Source organism: Lissotriton vulgaris, chromosome 7, assembly GCF_964263255.1.
Source record: "Lissotriton vulgaris chromosome 7, aLisVul1.2, whole genome shotgun sequence".
Lineage (NCBI taxonomy): Eukaryota > Metazoa > Chordata > Amphibia > Caudata > Salamandridae > Lissotriton > Lissotriton vulgaris.
In genome coordinates, this window is record NC_141695.1 from 1261209482 (window position 1) to 1261224272 (window position 14791).

Genomic DNA, 14791 nt, shown 5'->3' on the forward strand with positions numbered 1-14791 from the left:
TTTCAATAGGGAAATCACAGCATTCTATTGGGAATAACTTCGGCGCCGGATGAGGAATCTGCCTGAAAATTTCCTCAAATTTGCCTTGCGGCGCTCCGGTCCTCGCCTGAAAGTTTGGGGGGGATTCGTCAAGCGGGGGCCGAGAAAAAAGGGGGGTCCCAAAACGTGTTTTCCCCATGTTAATTTCCATAGGGCGGTCGACCTCACTTTTAGGCCGAACGGCTGAATGGATTTCCACGAAACTTGGCAAAATTGTAGGGACTGGTAGCCCGATGTACCTTTGCTATGTCTCAAGATATGTGCGCCAGTGGATTTTGAGTACTTTAGGTTCAAAAAAATATATCTATAAGCGCGCCCCGGTACCCGCACCGGGGCTCAAACCAGTGCGCTATGCGAGTTCACGCGCGGAAAGCGGATTAGCTCTCGGGTGTCTGTAAACATTCGAAACAGTCCGGAGCGGCCGCCATCTTGTGTCTCGGTAGGATCAAGACACAAGAGGTGGCAAAAACAAAGAGGGAAATGACCAAAAGGGGGCAGGATAGACCCCCCCCTGACCCCCTAGGTTTGATGTGGGGGCCATAAAAGAGCCCAGCGGGCAAAACATTTTTTTAATTTTTTTTTTCGATTTGCGCGGGGGGAGCGCCTGGTACGCGCACCGGGGAGCGCACCGGGGAGCGTACCATGGGGAAAAAAGAATGACAGAGTTTAAAAAAACATGTAGCCTTTTTTTATAAATTGGAGGTAGTTGTAAAAAGAACTGTTTTTTTCTTCTTTTTGTTGTTTTATATTTTTTTTGTTTTTTGGAACATTTTATACTTTTTTGGGCTTTTATGAACAGTTTTATATATTTTTTGTATTTTTTATGGGGACAAACAAAATACAGGGAATTGTAAACAGCTCAACTGGAGCAAAAAAAACAGGAAAAAATTAATGCTTCTTTCGGCACCGGTGGTTGTCTCCAGCACGGTTTATAAGTTTGATGCTCTGCTCCCCATAAGAAATGGTAGTCCCACAAAATATACAAGTAATCTTGTATTCTCCAAACTGGCGTTGCATGCATGGGACCATCTCTCTAGTTTCAGGACCCGATGGAGTGGGTTGTTTATAGGTGCTCGGAGAAGATTGGGGAGGGTTTTTGGTCAATTGTCTGACCTCTGCTGCAGAATAGTTTTTGGGGTGCTTTCGTTGCATGTGGCGTAGCATTGTGTGATTCCCAAATGAATATTTTTTTGCAGGGTTTCCCCTGGAAAGTTCAGCGCCACATATGAGACAGGTCACCTTTGCAGCATTAACTTTTTTAAAACCCCTTGGGATTTTAAAAATCTCCCATATAAAGTGCTCCTTAGGTTTATATGGGGGATTGTCTTCATGCAGGACTCCTCCATGTGATGTTGTGGTGGTCCCTGTGGTGGTGGTGGTGGTGGTGGTGCAGATGCTCCAGCTGCTGCTGCTACTGTAGCTACTGTAGCCATTTCTCTATCAATAGAAGCAGTTCTTCCTCACTCAAGGAATAAAGTGAGAATGAGGAAAAAAGGTGGGGGCTTTCATCATTTGGAAACCAAAACTGTTCTGAACCAATGAAAAGTGTTATTTTCAGGTCACATGACCCGACGCGCTTACGCTACGCGCCCCGGTGAGCGCCTGGGGGCGCGCCAGGTGGCGCTTACGTATCGCGTTCGTATGCGCGTGGATGCTTCCGGTGCGCTTACGCCGTGCGTATCACACGGACGCGGCTACGCGATACGTCACGATGATGTTTTCGTTCGCGGCAATAGCGCTAACGGGACACTCACCGGTACGCGCCCTGGGGCGCACCGCAAGACTGCGCTTACCGGTGCGCTCACCAGGAGCGCTCCAGGGCAAAAAAAAATAAAAAATGAAGAATATGCATATAAAAAATAGTATTACATAAATATACAATATAGGATTCATTAAAAAAACATTATATTTCATAGATATAGAAATTTGCTATAAAAAAACCTATGAAATTCACTGAAAAAACCACAGGTTTCACGTCAGTTATAGTTCGGAATTAGCATTTAAAAAATCTATGAATTTCACTGAAAAAGCCATAGGTTTCACACCAGTTATAGTTAGGAATTAGCATTTAAAAAACCTATAAAATTCACTAAAAAAAAACATAGGTTTCACACCAGTTATAGTTAGCTGGAAATTTTACTGACATAAAACCATTGAAGTTCCCACGTTATAGTTAGTTGGACTCACTATAACTTGCGCGCCTGCAATGCACTGCTGATGACGTCACATATTACATCACTCATGACATGGTCAGTGACATCACTCATGACATCACTGATGACACCATCCTTGTGACAGAGTGACAGACCTCCTTTCAGTGTAATGTAACCCTTGAAACACATATTCAAAAATAGAAAATAACATTTTCAAAAAAATGGAGATACCCATACCAGTTACAACAACCAATTCAGTAATACCACCATCTATATGCACATCCACTCATTCACCAACAGTTCTATATAGTCACTCATACATATATTCACTCATCATATGTAGTGAAACACCTATACATCCTGTTACACACCGACAGTCATCCAAACGTTACTCACACATGCAAATAAACTTTTGAACATCCATTTATTTGCATATACAGCTATACACACACTACCACCTTACTTCTAAGGAAACTTACACATACTTACTCTCTTAAACAATCACTTATAGAAACACATACTTACTTAAACAGGAACTCTTACAATCTCTTACTCTCACATATACTCACTTATATACATCAATATTCACATATACTAGATTAAAACATATGTAGTTACTGATAAAGACACTAGTGAGACAGTCATTCACTTAATAACACACACATATACACACATATACACACTCATCCACCCATACAGTCCTGCACATATGTTGTGTTCAAAACACATACAAACAGAGAGTCAGTCATTGATGCATCTATGTGCCAAGTCATACCCCCACCAAACCATACAGACACTCATACTGATACTAAAAACAACATCTAATAACCCATATACACACACATGTAGCTACTCGCAAACCCATGCAGCCACTTATACACAAAGTGAAACACTAATACATATATTTAAATATTTAAACATTTCTCACTAATATATGTATTCACTAAGATACACTTAATAAGCCAGTTAACCAATCAATTTTTTTAAAAAAAAACATCCATTTAGACACTTATTTAAACATTTATTCTTCCATTGGCTTTTACATATACATAAATAAAACATATTTATTTTTCAGAAAGACACACATTCACTGGATGGTGTCATCAGTGATGTCATGAGTGATGTCACTGACCATGTCATGAGTGATGTAATATGCGATGTCATCAGCAGTGCATTGCAGGCGCGCAAGTTATAGTGAGTCCAACTAACTATAACGTGGGAATTTCAATGGCTTTATGTCAGTAAAATTTTCAGCTAACTATAACCGGTGTGAAACCTATGGTTTTTTCAGTGAATTTTATAGGTTTTTTAAATGCTAATTCCTAACTATAACTGGTGTGAAACCTGTGGTTTTTTCAGTGAAATTATATATATATATATATATATATATATATATATATATATATATATATTATTATCCTGAACTCCGTTTTCCCACAAGCTCGCACAGCTCGCACAACTAGCAAGTAGACACCGGACACGGACCTCGAGGTACTTCACAGATTTATTAGGCAGAAAGAGTCACAGACGTTTCGGCTCGGCGGAGCCTTGATCACATGACAGAGATTGCAATGTAAGGTACACCTTTTAAAGTGCTAGTGCGTGATTAACTGAAATCACCTGTGCAAACTTGCGTGTAGACATAAAAGACATACTAGGCAAAGCACCCAATTATATTGACAATTCCATTTTCTGAATAGATGTAAAATACATTTTCAAAATTGATATGACATATATGTTGTACAGAATCAATGTTCATTGTAACATAGATTGTATGGGTAGTTCTTTTAACAATCATTGTAAAATACATTAATCCGCCTAAGAGGAACCTTATTTACAAATACATAATCCTCCTACCTATTAACTCAAAATATTGGCGAGTTTGAATTTTTGGACCTCAGATTGATAAATGGATCAATATAAAGTGCTGTGTGCTAACATTATAAAGTGCAAAATCGTGCTTTAAAGTGCATCATTTTGATAAAATGTGCAAATTTAGCAATACTTGTGCAAATACGCATGTTTTACTATTCCTAGGTCCATGTTGGAAATACTTATAAATAAAATATTTTCCAACCTAATGTGTTTAAGGAAGGAGGAAAAAGGGGTTCTTAACTCTATTCACATTCAACCGTATACATTGCATTTTCTTATTGATAAAACGGATTCCAAAAGCACATCAAAGTTCAAGCAAATCACATGAATCTGTAACATTAACAATAGTATGGGTGCCATAGTTGCCGTGTCTAAGTGTTATGTGCAAAGGAATAGGTCAAAATAACACGGGTCTAGCAGACCCAAAAACCAAGCCCCAAATAAAATAAAGTAATAAAAAAAAAACATGTTAAGGAACTTCGTGGTATACTTCATCATACTAATTCCTAACCAGGTTAAAACAGTGCACAGTGAAAAATAATAACATACACATATAGTATTCTCAAAGCAGCATATCATTTCCATATAGGTTCATAATAGTCGGTGTGTGCTCGCAGCCCCCTCGAGAACTGTCCCAGCCTTCGCCCAGCCGGGTGACTGCCATGAACATTACTCACGGGGGGGAGAGCGCACTATCCTGACATATTTTCTCATTCAGAGCAAGCAAGTATGGAGGTCCTCTGTCACATTGAGCCCATAAGGCACCTTCGTATTGAGCAGAAGAATGTACTTTGTTTCCAGTTTCCTGAGCCTGGTCTCCCTATCTCCACCCCTTCTGTTATTGATGACCGAATCGATAACCCAATATCTGAGACCATTATTATTACTTTGATGATGGTCTCTGAAATGGCGCGCCACTGGGTATGTGCTGTCCACATTTGTTATGGCTCGCAAATGTTGTAAAATGCGTTTATGGACAGCATTCCTAGTGCTGCCCACATACTGTAATCCACATGGGCAGCGTAAAACATAAATGGCGTATTCTGTCTTACATGTTAAGACTTGGGTTATCATATGATCTTTTCCAGTAAATCCATCCTTGAATGTTTTGGTATTTTCACCATGAGTGCATGCTTTACAAACCTTGCAGTTATAAAAGCCTTTGTTTCTGTGCCACCACTCTGTCCTAGTAAAGGGATCAGGATTAGTTTTAACAATGTGATCCCTCAAAGAGGGGGCCCTGCTAAAGGTTAAAGATAATAACTTTGGTAGACTACTGCCTATCACATTGTCCTTAAGCACAATGGGCCAATGTTTATTCACTATTTTTCTGATTTGGTGATGTTGCTTAGTGAATCCTGTTATTAATCTAAAACACTCAGGCTCTATCATACCAGGTTTAGATGTGTCTTGCCTGATATCAGGCTCCCTGTCTGATTTCCTGATAAGGAGCTCCTCTCTACTTACATATATATATATATATTCTCCACTGTTGATGGTAAAAGAGTCAGGCTGTCTCGGGCGGTCCTGTTGTAGCCACCAGCAGGCTTATTTATTCGATCCACAATTCTTCCCAATATTGAAGAAAACAGGACACCCAGGGCTTCTTGTTTGAAGAATTTGTTTGGCAGATGAACAAATCTCCACGACGCGTTTCGCGTGACCAAGCGTAATGGCGAAACGCGTCTGTGGAGATTTGTTCATCTGCCAAATAAATTCTTCAAACAAGAAGCCCTGGGTGTCCTGTTTTCTTCAATATTGGGAAGAATTGTGGAGCGAATATATATATCTCCAATTACCACTCCTGGTGCATAGGCTCACCATAGAACGAGAAACGGACACTTGAAATTCAAATCACTGCAGGCAGAAATAGTTCTCAAATATTCATTTGTATTTTTCTTCCATCAGCGCAAAAACGACGGGCGAGATGACGCGTTTCGGCCAACAACGTGGCCTTGCTCACAACTTGCAACTATATATATTCCTCTGGCCCCATAACATGCACAGGAGGCAGCATAGCTATGAGCAGAGGCGGGGAGGAACCAATGAAGGAGTGGCCAAAGACTGCTCAGGACACTTCAAGTATCCCCAGGTGCAAGGCTCTGAAAAGGAAACGGGAACCGGCACTGATGAAAGCGCACACCTTCGCTAGAAACGCGTCTGCCTGGCTTTTCCTGAACTCTGCTATTTTTTTGCAAGAATAAATCCTGTTGGCAAGTCAGCACATGTCGGGCTCATTCCTTACTGAGTGGGCGTTTGGTTCATTTTAATAGCCAGTATGCTGTTTCACCGGTTTACCGACATGCCCTCCTGATCTGGTGTGAGGCGCTAAGTCAGCAAAACTTTGGACTCGGTATGAAACTACAGCGCTCTCACCCCCAGAGAGGTCTCATGCTATTAGACTGGGACTTACACTTCGGGGAAGGAGGCTGCAGCGTGTCTACAGGGGCCCCATCAGGTACTGCAAATCCTTCTCCTTGTGTGATAGAAGAGGAGGAGTGCAACGCAGCGAGACAAGCCACTGTGCATTTGCCAGCCATTCACTGCATGGGCTGACACGTCGGACTCGCTGTACCAGCATTCCTCTGGCCCCATCACATGCACAGGAGGCAGCATAGCTATGAGCAGAGGCGGGGAGGAACCAACGAAGGAGTGGCCAGAGACTGCTCAGGACACTTCAAGTATCCCCAGGTGCAAGGCTCTGAAAAGGAAACGGGAACCGGCACTGATGAAAGCGCACACCTTCGCTAGAAACGCGTCTGCCTGGCGTTTCCTGAACTCTGCTATTTTTTGCTAGAATAAATCCTGTTGGCAAGTCAGCACATGTCGGGCTCATTCTTTACTGAGTGGGCGTTTGAGATTGATTATATATATATATATATATATATATATATATATATATATTTTCACGCTCTTTGGGGAGTGTCCAACAAGTAAGAAGCACTCGAGCACCGCAACTGCTTTTCCCCAAAGCTTTATTCAGGTTCAAACACTCGCTTTAGCCAGTAGATGTGGGCTGTTTCATCCAGACGCGTTTCGGGCATCTCCCTTCCTCAGCGGCATACAGTCCATGAAACACCATGTTGTCCCGCCTCCATTTAAGCCGATATCGCATGCCAGGGATTGGCTGATCAGCATGATCGTATGCGTTGCTTTATGGGAGGCGTAGTCCATGTGATTGTGGTGCTCATATATTAATAATTAAAAGCTACAATGAGCCCCAGCGAAAGCGGCGTGTTAACATCCTTGTTGCAGTGCCCCACACTTGAAGCTCCTGTGTGCGGCTCCGTGGCCTCCTTCTCATGAGTGGTGTTTCATGGACTGTATGCCGCTGAGGAAGGGAGATGCCCGAAACGCGTCCGGATGAAACAGCCCACATCTACTGGTTAAAGCGAGTGTTTGAACCTGAATAAAGCTTTGGGGAAAAGCAGTTGCGGTGCTCGAGTGCTTCTTACTTGTTCGACACTCCCCAAAGAGCGTGAATATTTAGCGGCTGTCCTGCCGCTGAGAGGCACCACTCAAGAGAAGGAGGCCACGGAGCCGCACACAGGAGCTTCAAGTGTGGGGCACTGCAACAAGGATGTTAACACGCCGCTTTCGCTGGGGCTCATTGTAGCTTTTAATTATTAATATTTCAGCACCACAATCACATGGACTACGCCTCCCATTAAGCAACGCATACGATCATGCTGATCAGCCAATCTCTGGCATGCGATATCGGCTTAAATGGAGGCGGAACAACATGGTGTTTCATGGACTGTATGCGGCCGAGGAAGGGAGATGCCGAAACGCGTCCGGATGAAACAGCCCACATCTACTGGCTAAAGCTAGTGTTTGAACCTGAATAAAGCTTTGGGGAAAAGCAGTTGCGGTGCTCGAGTGCTTCTTACTTGTTGGACACTCCCCAAAGAGCGTGAAAATATATATATATATATATATATATATATATATATATATATATATATATATATATATATATACACACACATACACACACACATATACAAGCTCCTGCCTTCAAAAGAAAACATGCAGCACTCGTGGGGCACCAGTTCTTTATTTAGCGAGGACACGTTTCAGCGTTCTGCCTTCTTCTGCTCGCTTAAAACAGAATCAACAGCACATTCACGTCGGTACTTTTGAACTGGTAGATCTATTCCCATTGGGTGCAGTCACTGAAAGGAGGAAACGGATTGGTCTATCTGGTGCCAATAGTATGGCAGATGTCGCTGTTCCACACAGTACCCCAACACGGGCAATTCTAAGGCATTGCACAATTCCTCCCTTAAATGCTGAAAAAGCCATGTAAAAATACCTTGTGCAGCTGCCAAAAAGATGGTTATTTGGGAAACCCCTCATCAGCCACGAGGTTCCGTAGTAGATAGCATAGGGGTCGGTGGATATCCGTGACCCCATCAGTCTGTATGACTGACGACCATGTTGACGTTACCTTCACAGTTCCTCATGGTGGTGCATAGAGCCTTACAATACTACTGCTCCAAGGTCCACTTCGGCGCTTAATGCACTCTCTGGGATCTCTTGATTGACTAGGTCAAGTCTCTCTGCAGGGTAGTAAATAGGGAGGGGTGACGGGATTTGAAATGGGGGGTGGAGGAGACAAAACTCTATACAGTAGAGACTGACTGTAGTGCTCACGGGCTGACGTTCTTTTTTTTTTTTTTTTTTTTTTTTAAAGAGTGCGATCCCTGATGAGGAAAAGAGGGGAGGAACTGCATTTACCTTGGCCTGGAGGAGGAAGGCTTGGTTGATGAAGTACACATCCTGGGACGTGAATAGGAGAGCCCAGCATGGGTAGAAATGGTAAGACATTGGGGAGTTTGGCTGTAGGGCAGGGTCAAAGGCGACATCTGTGTGTCCATAGAAGGGACTTCAGTTGGGGAATTTCTCAGTCCTGGCCAGATGAACGTCCCCGGAGATCACTAATGGAGGGAAAAAGGCTGTATTTGGAAAGACTTCTCCTTTTTGTCCTAATAGAAAGTGCTCAGAAGTACTCAAAGCACACTGGTAAGGCAGTGCACATATATAATAAAATATTCGGCCCATAGCAAGAATGGAAATAGAGAAAGACTGATATACTTGAGAGGGTGCTGATGTGGTTGAGCAAATAAAGTAGCGCCCACGGAGGAAGCTTAAAAAAAAAAAGGCGCTAAACAGAGAAACGGTTGCTTTGAGTAAGAGACATCAAAAAAGATAGTCGAGAGCTTGACATAAAAGTATTAAAGGATTCCTTGTTAATAAAATATATCCAACAAGGGTGGAAAACTGGTTAATGTTTAGAACATGAAGTGCGTGAGAAGCGCAAGCAAAAAAAGGAGAAGGAGAGGGCGGAGCGAGTGGCCGGGACGTGTGGGCGTGCTTGGGAGAGTAAACGAGTCGGAAGTCCTTGCCCACTCCTGTGCCCCCCCCATCTGAAATTTGGTTTAAAGTAACCTAAAAGAACTTGCTACAAATCTACACAGAAAACTTAACAAGAGTTCATATGATTGGCTGTTGCATAAAAGAGTACATCATACAATGCTAGAGAGCCGGCCATACTGCTGATTTTGGGAGAAAGTAAAGCAAGAAGCCTATAGATTTCCAAAATGTGAATGGATGGCTGGTCTCTAGAACGCCATGTCCACTCTGTTTATGATGTCACACTTTTAGGAGCATAACAAAATGTCAGAATATTAAATCAGGGATCTATAAGGATAGCATATTGGTATATCTCTAGCTTTCCTCCATCTTTATGGTCTAATGTCCAAAAATGTAACAAACGTGGTGGCATTACTATTGGGCCCTGGAGTCGTGGCAAAGGTCGGGCCGTGGGCATGTGATGTCAGCGGAAAATAATACTGGGGCCAGCATCTACCCTGTCTGCATAAATCCCCCCCCACACACACACTAAACCTGTGATCTTTATTGTTTGCATTACAAATTAACTCTATCACTTATTTGTATGCCACAGTCAAAAACACCCGTAATTCGCATCCGATAGCCGCCACCTTTCACTACCTCAGACAGACACACCCTCATTGCTTCACTGCGCAGAAAAAAGCAACGATTGCAAACTAAGATGTACCCATGTATTTACATGTATGAAGTACACTGCAGACGTCTGTCTTGCCCCAAGCATACAGCACGTAAACAGCGTTTAGGTGCAAATAAACCCTGATTTAGGCCTACTCACAACCACGGGTCTTCGCCAACTCCATTCCAAGATGCAGGAGTTTAGTATTACTAAACTCTCACGATTGCATTAGGAAACATCTGAAAGGGCCCTTTTAATCGATGGACTCCAACTTAAATCCCTGCGGGGACTGCCTAAAACCTTATTGTTGAGTATTGAAGTGTTTGTGTCTAAAATGCTGTATAAAATGACCTGAAATGTGTTCATTCTAAAGTGGCGTATTCTATTTTTTTGTGTCTTCCACAGTACTAGTACACTAAAAAACCGTACCAGGGTGTTTTACATGTCAGATCCCTGAAATACAGACCCAGGAGCAGGTTTCCACCCTGCAAACCCGAGTCATTTGTTGTTTTATTCAAACTTGAACTCCAGAGGCATACACCCTTCTCCTTAACTACGATTCTTTTTAACTTCCCTGCATCTCAAAGCACTAGTTTTAAAGTGGACGGCTATGCAAAGCGGCCGCCCCTTCAAATGCCGAAAAAACGCACAGGTCTTTCAGTTACAAACTTCAGGAGAAGGACGGATCCTTGTAGTTTAAATCAGAGTCTTAGATTATGCTAAATAGGCCATCGACTTGCATTCAAATTCACCCCACCGAGCAGTTAGGAGGAAACTGTCAGCCATTGATACACAAGCCAAGCCAAAACAATGGGCGAGGTGACTGCTCCCCGGGGATGGCTCTGAAAGAAGCAGTTCGGCTCTATGTACCTTCAAGAGTGCGCGCCGTGTGCTCCTGGACATTGACCAGAGAGGAAACAGTCATGCACACTCTGGACGGCTAGACCATGCTTTGGAGTTGGCGGATGCGGGGGGGGTCAGGGCACAGTGTTGTTAGAGCAGGCATATGGTGGGCAATGTGGGGGTCCAATGGGGAGGCGTCGGGCATTGTGGGCAAGGCTGTTGTCTTTTGGGCGGTGGGATGACATGCGGCAGGTAGGTGGCGCTGTTACAAGACTAGTTGAATAAAAAAGAAAAAACAAGTGTGCGGTAGGAGCGTGTGAGGGCACGGTGGGAGCGTGTGAGGCAAAGGAGATGCCATGCGCGTACACATCTCCTGTCCGTGCGCGCACATGGTTTGTCTCCCTTCGCGCACCAAACCAACAACAATAGTCTTGCCAAGGCGAAAAAGTAGCGCATGCGCTGTGTTCGCTAGGCGAGACCTAAAAAGTACACTAGGAATTTTCCTCATGACATTGAGGAAGGCGGAAGCTCCAAAACACCTCTGTTCGGTGTACATTTTTTGAACGTTGTGGCATTAAATACTTATAAATCGATGCTCCTGGCCTGCACCTTGTTTATGGTTAAAGGAACGTAACCACAAGTTTGATATATATCAAAACGAGCATAAACACCACCTATAGTACCATGCGTACAGGCCCATCCAAAGTGCTTCAGTGAAAAGTTATTTATTCAAAGGCAAAGTTCACTGCATAACGCGTTTCAACTACCTCAAATCTTAATCATATGCAATAGAAAAGGGGGGACACTCATTTGATCGTATGCAAGTGTAGCTTCACACAGTAAGGAAGGACCAATGTATTTCTACAGTGATATTTATAGTGGCAGTGGGTCAGTTGTTAAACAGTTCTGTTAAAATACTACATGAACACACTGTGCACTTTAATATTTCATGCGCTGGTCATTCCACTGAAAATACACAACTTCGCATTCCCAGTTTTCAAGCACTGAGTCCACTTTGCACATTACTCACAATCATCACTACCACAACTACCATAATGCTTTGTTGTTGCTGGCATCCAGTGTCCCAATCCTGCAATGCCTTATATTTTATTAATTTATGATCTTTGGCGGCCCTTTTATATTGAATATGATTAAGACACGTGGTAGTCGAAATGCGCAATGTTGTGAACTTTGCCTTTGAATACAGAGCTTTTCACTGGAGCACTTTGGATGGGGCCATATGCATGGCACTGAAGGTGGTGTTCATGCTTCTTTTGGAATGTATCTGGTGGTGAACTTCTGGTTGATTTTTTTTTACTTCAAGACATTAATGTGGTCACTGACATTTTTCTAACTTTAATGTTACTTTAACCTTTTGTTTTTTTCAGTGAATATATAAGTAAATATACACACACACAAACACGTATGTGGATGTGCAGTGCACAAACTGTTGATGATGTACATGACCCTACCAGTTTTATCAGTGAACCGTTTTAAGCACCACTTAAAATCCTATCCACAGACTGCACTCGTGGTATGCCTGTCTAACCGCCTCATTTGCTTCCGCCAAACTCCCTAGCCTACTGAAGAAAGCACTCAGGAGGGGAGGGCCCACTAGGAGGTTGGAGTTATTGCACACAATGCATTTCATGGATTGTAGTCAGCACTCAGCGAAAACATATAAAAGATGGTTGTTGAATTGAGGTAGAATCATTCAAATGGGCCCACACCATTATTAGGAGTAAAGTTTAGAAAAAAAATATACACCTATCATCTTAGCCAAAATACATCTCACTGAATCGTGTTTCCATTGCTATGTATCACTTTAGACTTCGTGCCCCTGTCAGTTGTTAAATCTATCTTAAGGGGTGGACAAAATATATCGTGCCAAAGAGCCCTAATGTGGCTCTGTCACTGTCAGTTAAAGTTATTTTCAGATGTCTGGAGAGCACTGGACCACTTCCAGCTTTTGAGGGCCACTGGCCACAATTGCAGCAGCAAAGAACAATGGCTATATATCTACATTTGAACTATTTGAGCGTTTGGCCGAGTACCCACTTTCTCAATTTTCCAGTGTCAATGAGTGAGTAAATCATTTCAATCCAGGTTTTTCTTTGCACTCCAGGTACTCGTAATTCTGATTTTGAAACGTGATTTGGTAGAACTAAAAGTTCCAGAATGCACAGCAAAAGCCTGGGCTCGATGAGGTACTCAGTGGTAGACCTTGGAAACTAGAATGTTCGCCCACGCAGCCCACCGAGTGCTCTCTACTGGTAACGTCTTACCTTCCGCTCCGGTTCTGAAAACATCCCAGCGACAGAGTCTGAGGAGCCAGGCGGGCAGAGTTACAGCAGGTGCGCACAGCGGGGACAGCAGAACCTTCACGAAGCACGGAGTCTCGAGAGCTGACTGACCCTCCACGGGCTGCCCGCGCGCGCACTGCTTGATGCACGACGCTCGGAAGTCCAACGGGGGCACCATCTGCCTCACCAGCAGAGTAAACAAGCTGTGATTAAACAGGTGTGCAGGGAAACCAAGCCTTGGACTTCCGGTCTGCGCTGAAGAGATGCTGGGGAGAGAGGCCAGCATGGAGGCCTCTGCGCGAGGCAGAGAGCACGAGGACCAGTAAACACACATGCGTACAGTTACTAGGTAACCGTTTCTGTGGAGTAAAAGCTTCCAAGGACCCATATCCAGAATAGCCCATAGACACTGGATTATATGTAAATGTGGGTATTTAAGAACTTTGAAGTGCTTAATAGTTTATAATTACTAAAATGGAACCACTAAGTATTTACTCAGTTACTGCCATTTGTCTAAGACGCAGTGCGACTTGAGATCAGAAATATTTTACTTAAGAAAGATATTGTGGGAGAGCAAGATCCATGGATTCAATTGTTTAATTAGGTAACTCATTATTGTAAATGAAAGAACACGATTTCTTGAAAAAGAGCTGTACGCAATACTAAGTGAATGTTAAAGTATTCAAATAATACTGTGCCACCTCCTCAGTATAAGACGTACAGTAAAGTTATTGACCCTGCATGCCAGAGGGTCGTTATCTGGGTTGTAGGTAAAACATTAAGGGGAACATGCACGACATTCATATAGTTTTTATTTTTTATTTATAAAGTTTTATATAGCGCGAATATGATCCAGAAGGATATCGGAGCGCTTTACAATTTGAGGGAAAGGAAGGTAACAGTTCAGAACATGAGTCAAATGGGGGGTAATACAATTGATTTTCTTTAGTAAATAAATAGATTAGGCTATTTATTGGCTGCATATCAGTGGCAAATGTATTATCATAGATAAAGATGAAACCAAGAGTAGTCTAATCTTTTTGTGTTTTGTAAGATTGTAGATGTGTGCGTGTATATATGTATACATTAGCTTTTAAAGTAAGTTCATGTTTTCATATTGTAACAGTCCTGAAAGTGTTCCTGGAAGGAGTAAATAAAACGAATGGATGTGTTTTTATCTGTGATATAATGGAAATAAAAAAAGATTTTGACAGCTACTCTTCTTGGTCATCTATGGATTTACATAAGAGTTCATAAAATAAGACAATTTTAGTTAAATTAAAGTTTAAGTTAAATGTGTGATACATTCAAAAGAGCATTCATTCCTGTTCTTAATAAAATATTTTCCCTTCCCCATCAATACAATAAGTTACATCACTGTATCTTCCATCCTCCTGCACAGGAAGGGACCTCAGTGAATTTCCCATCATCTATCTGGACCGAAAGTGACATTACTGATTTTCCCTCTAACACCATCTTAAAACAAAGCCAGACAAAAGTACTTCATTTCTCATCACCCATCAGTACAGGAAGCGACATCATTGCAT

At 42.6% G+C, this 14791-nt stretch overlaps 1 protein-coding gene across 2 annotated transcripts in view; it reads right to left on the reverse strand.

The window, feature by feature from the left end:
- The window catches only part of RGS14 (regulator of G protein signaling 14), a 372155-nt gene extending 358825 nt beyond the window's left edge, over positions 1 to 13330 (reverse strand). For both annotated transcript variants that reach the window (XM_086931804.1, XM_086931803.1), the window contains exon 1: positions 13227 to 13330. In XM_086931804.1, the coding sequence (XP_086787930.1) occupies positions 13227 to 13250 (24 nt within the window). In that variant the 5' untranslated portion in view covers positions 13251 to 13330. The remainder of the gene's footprint in view (positions 1 to 13226) is intronic.
- Positions 13331 to 14791: the final 1461 nt, after the last annotated feature.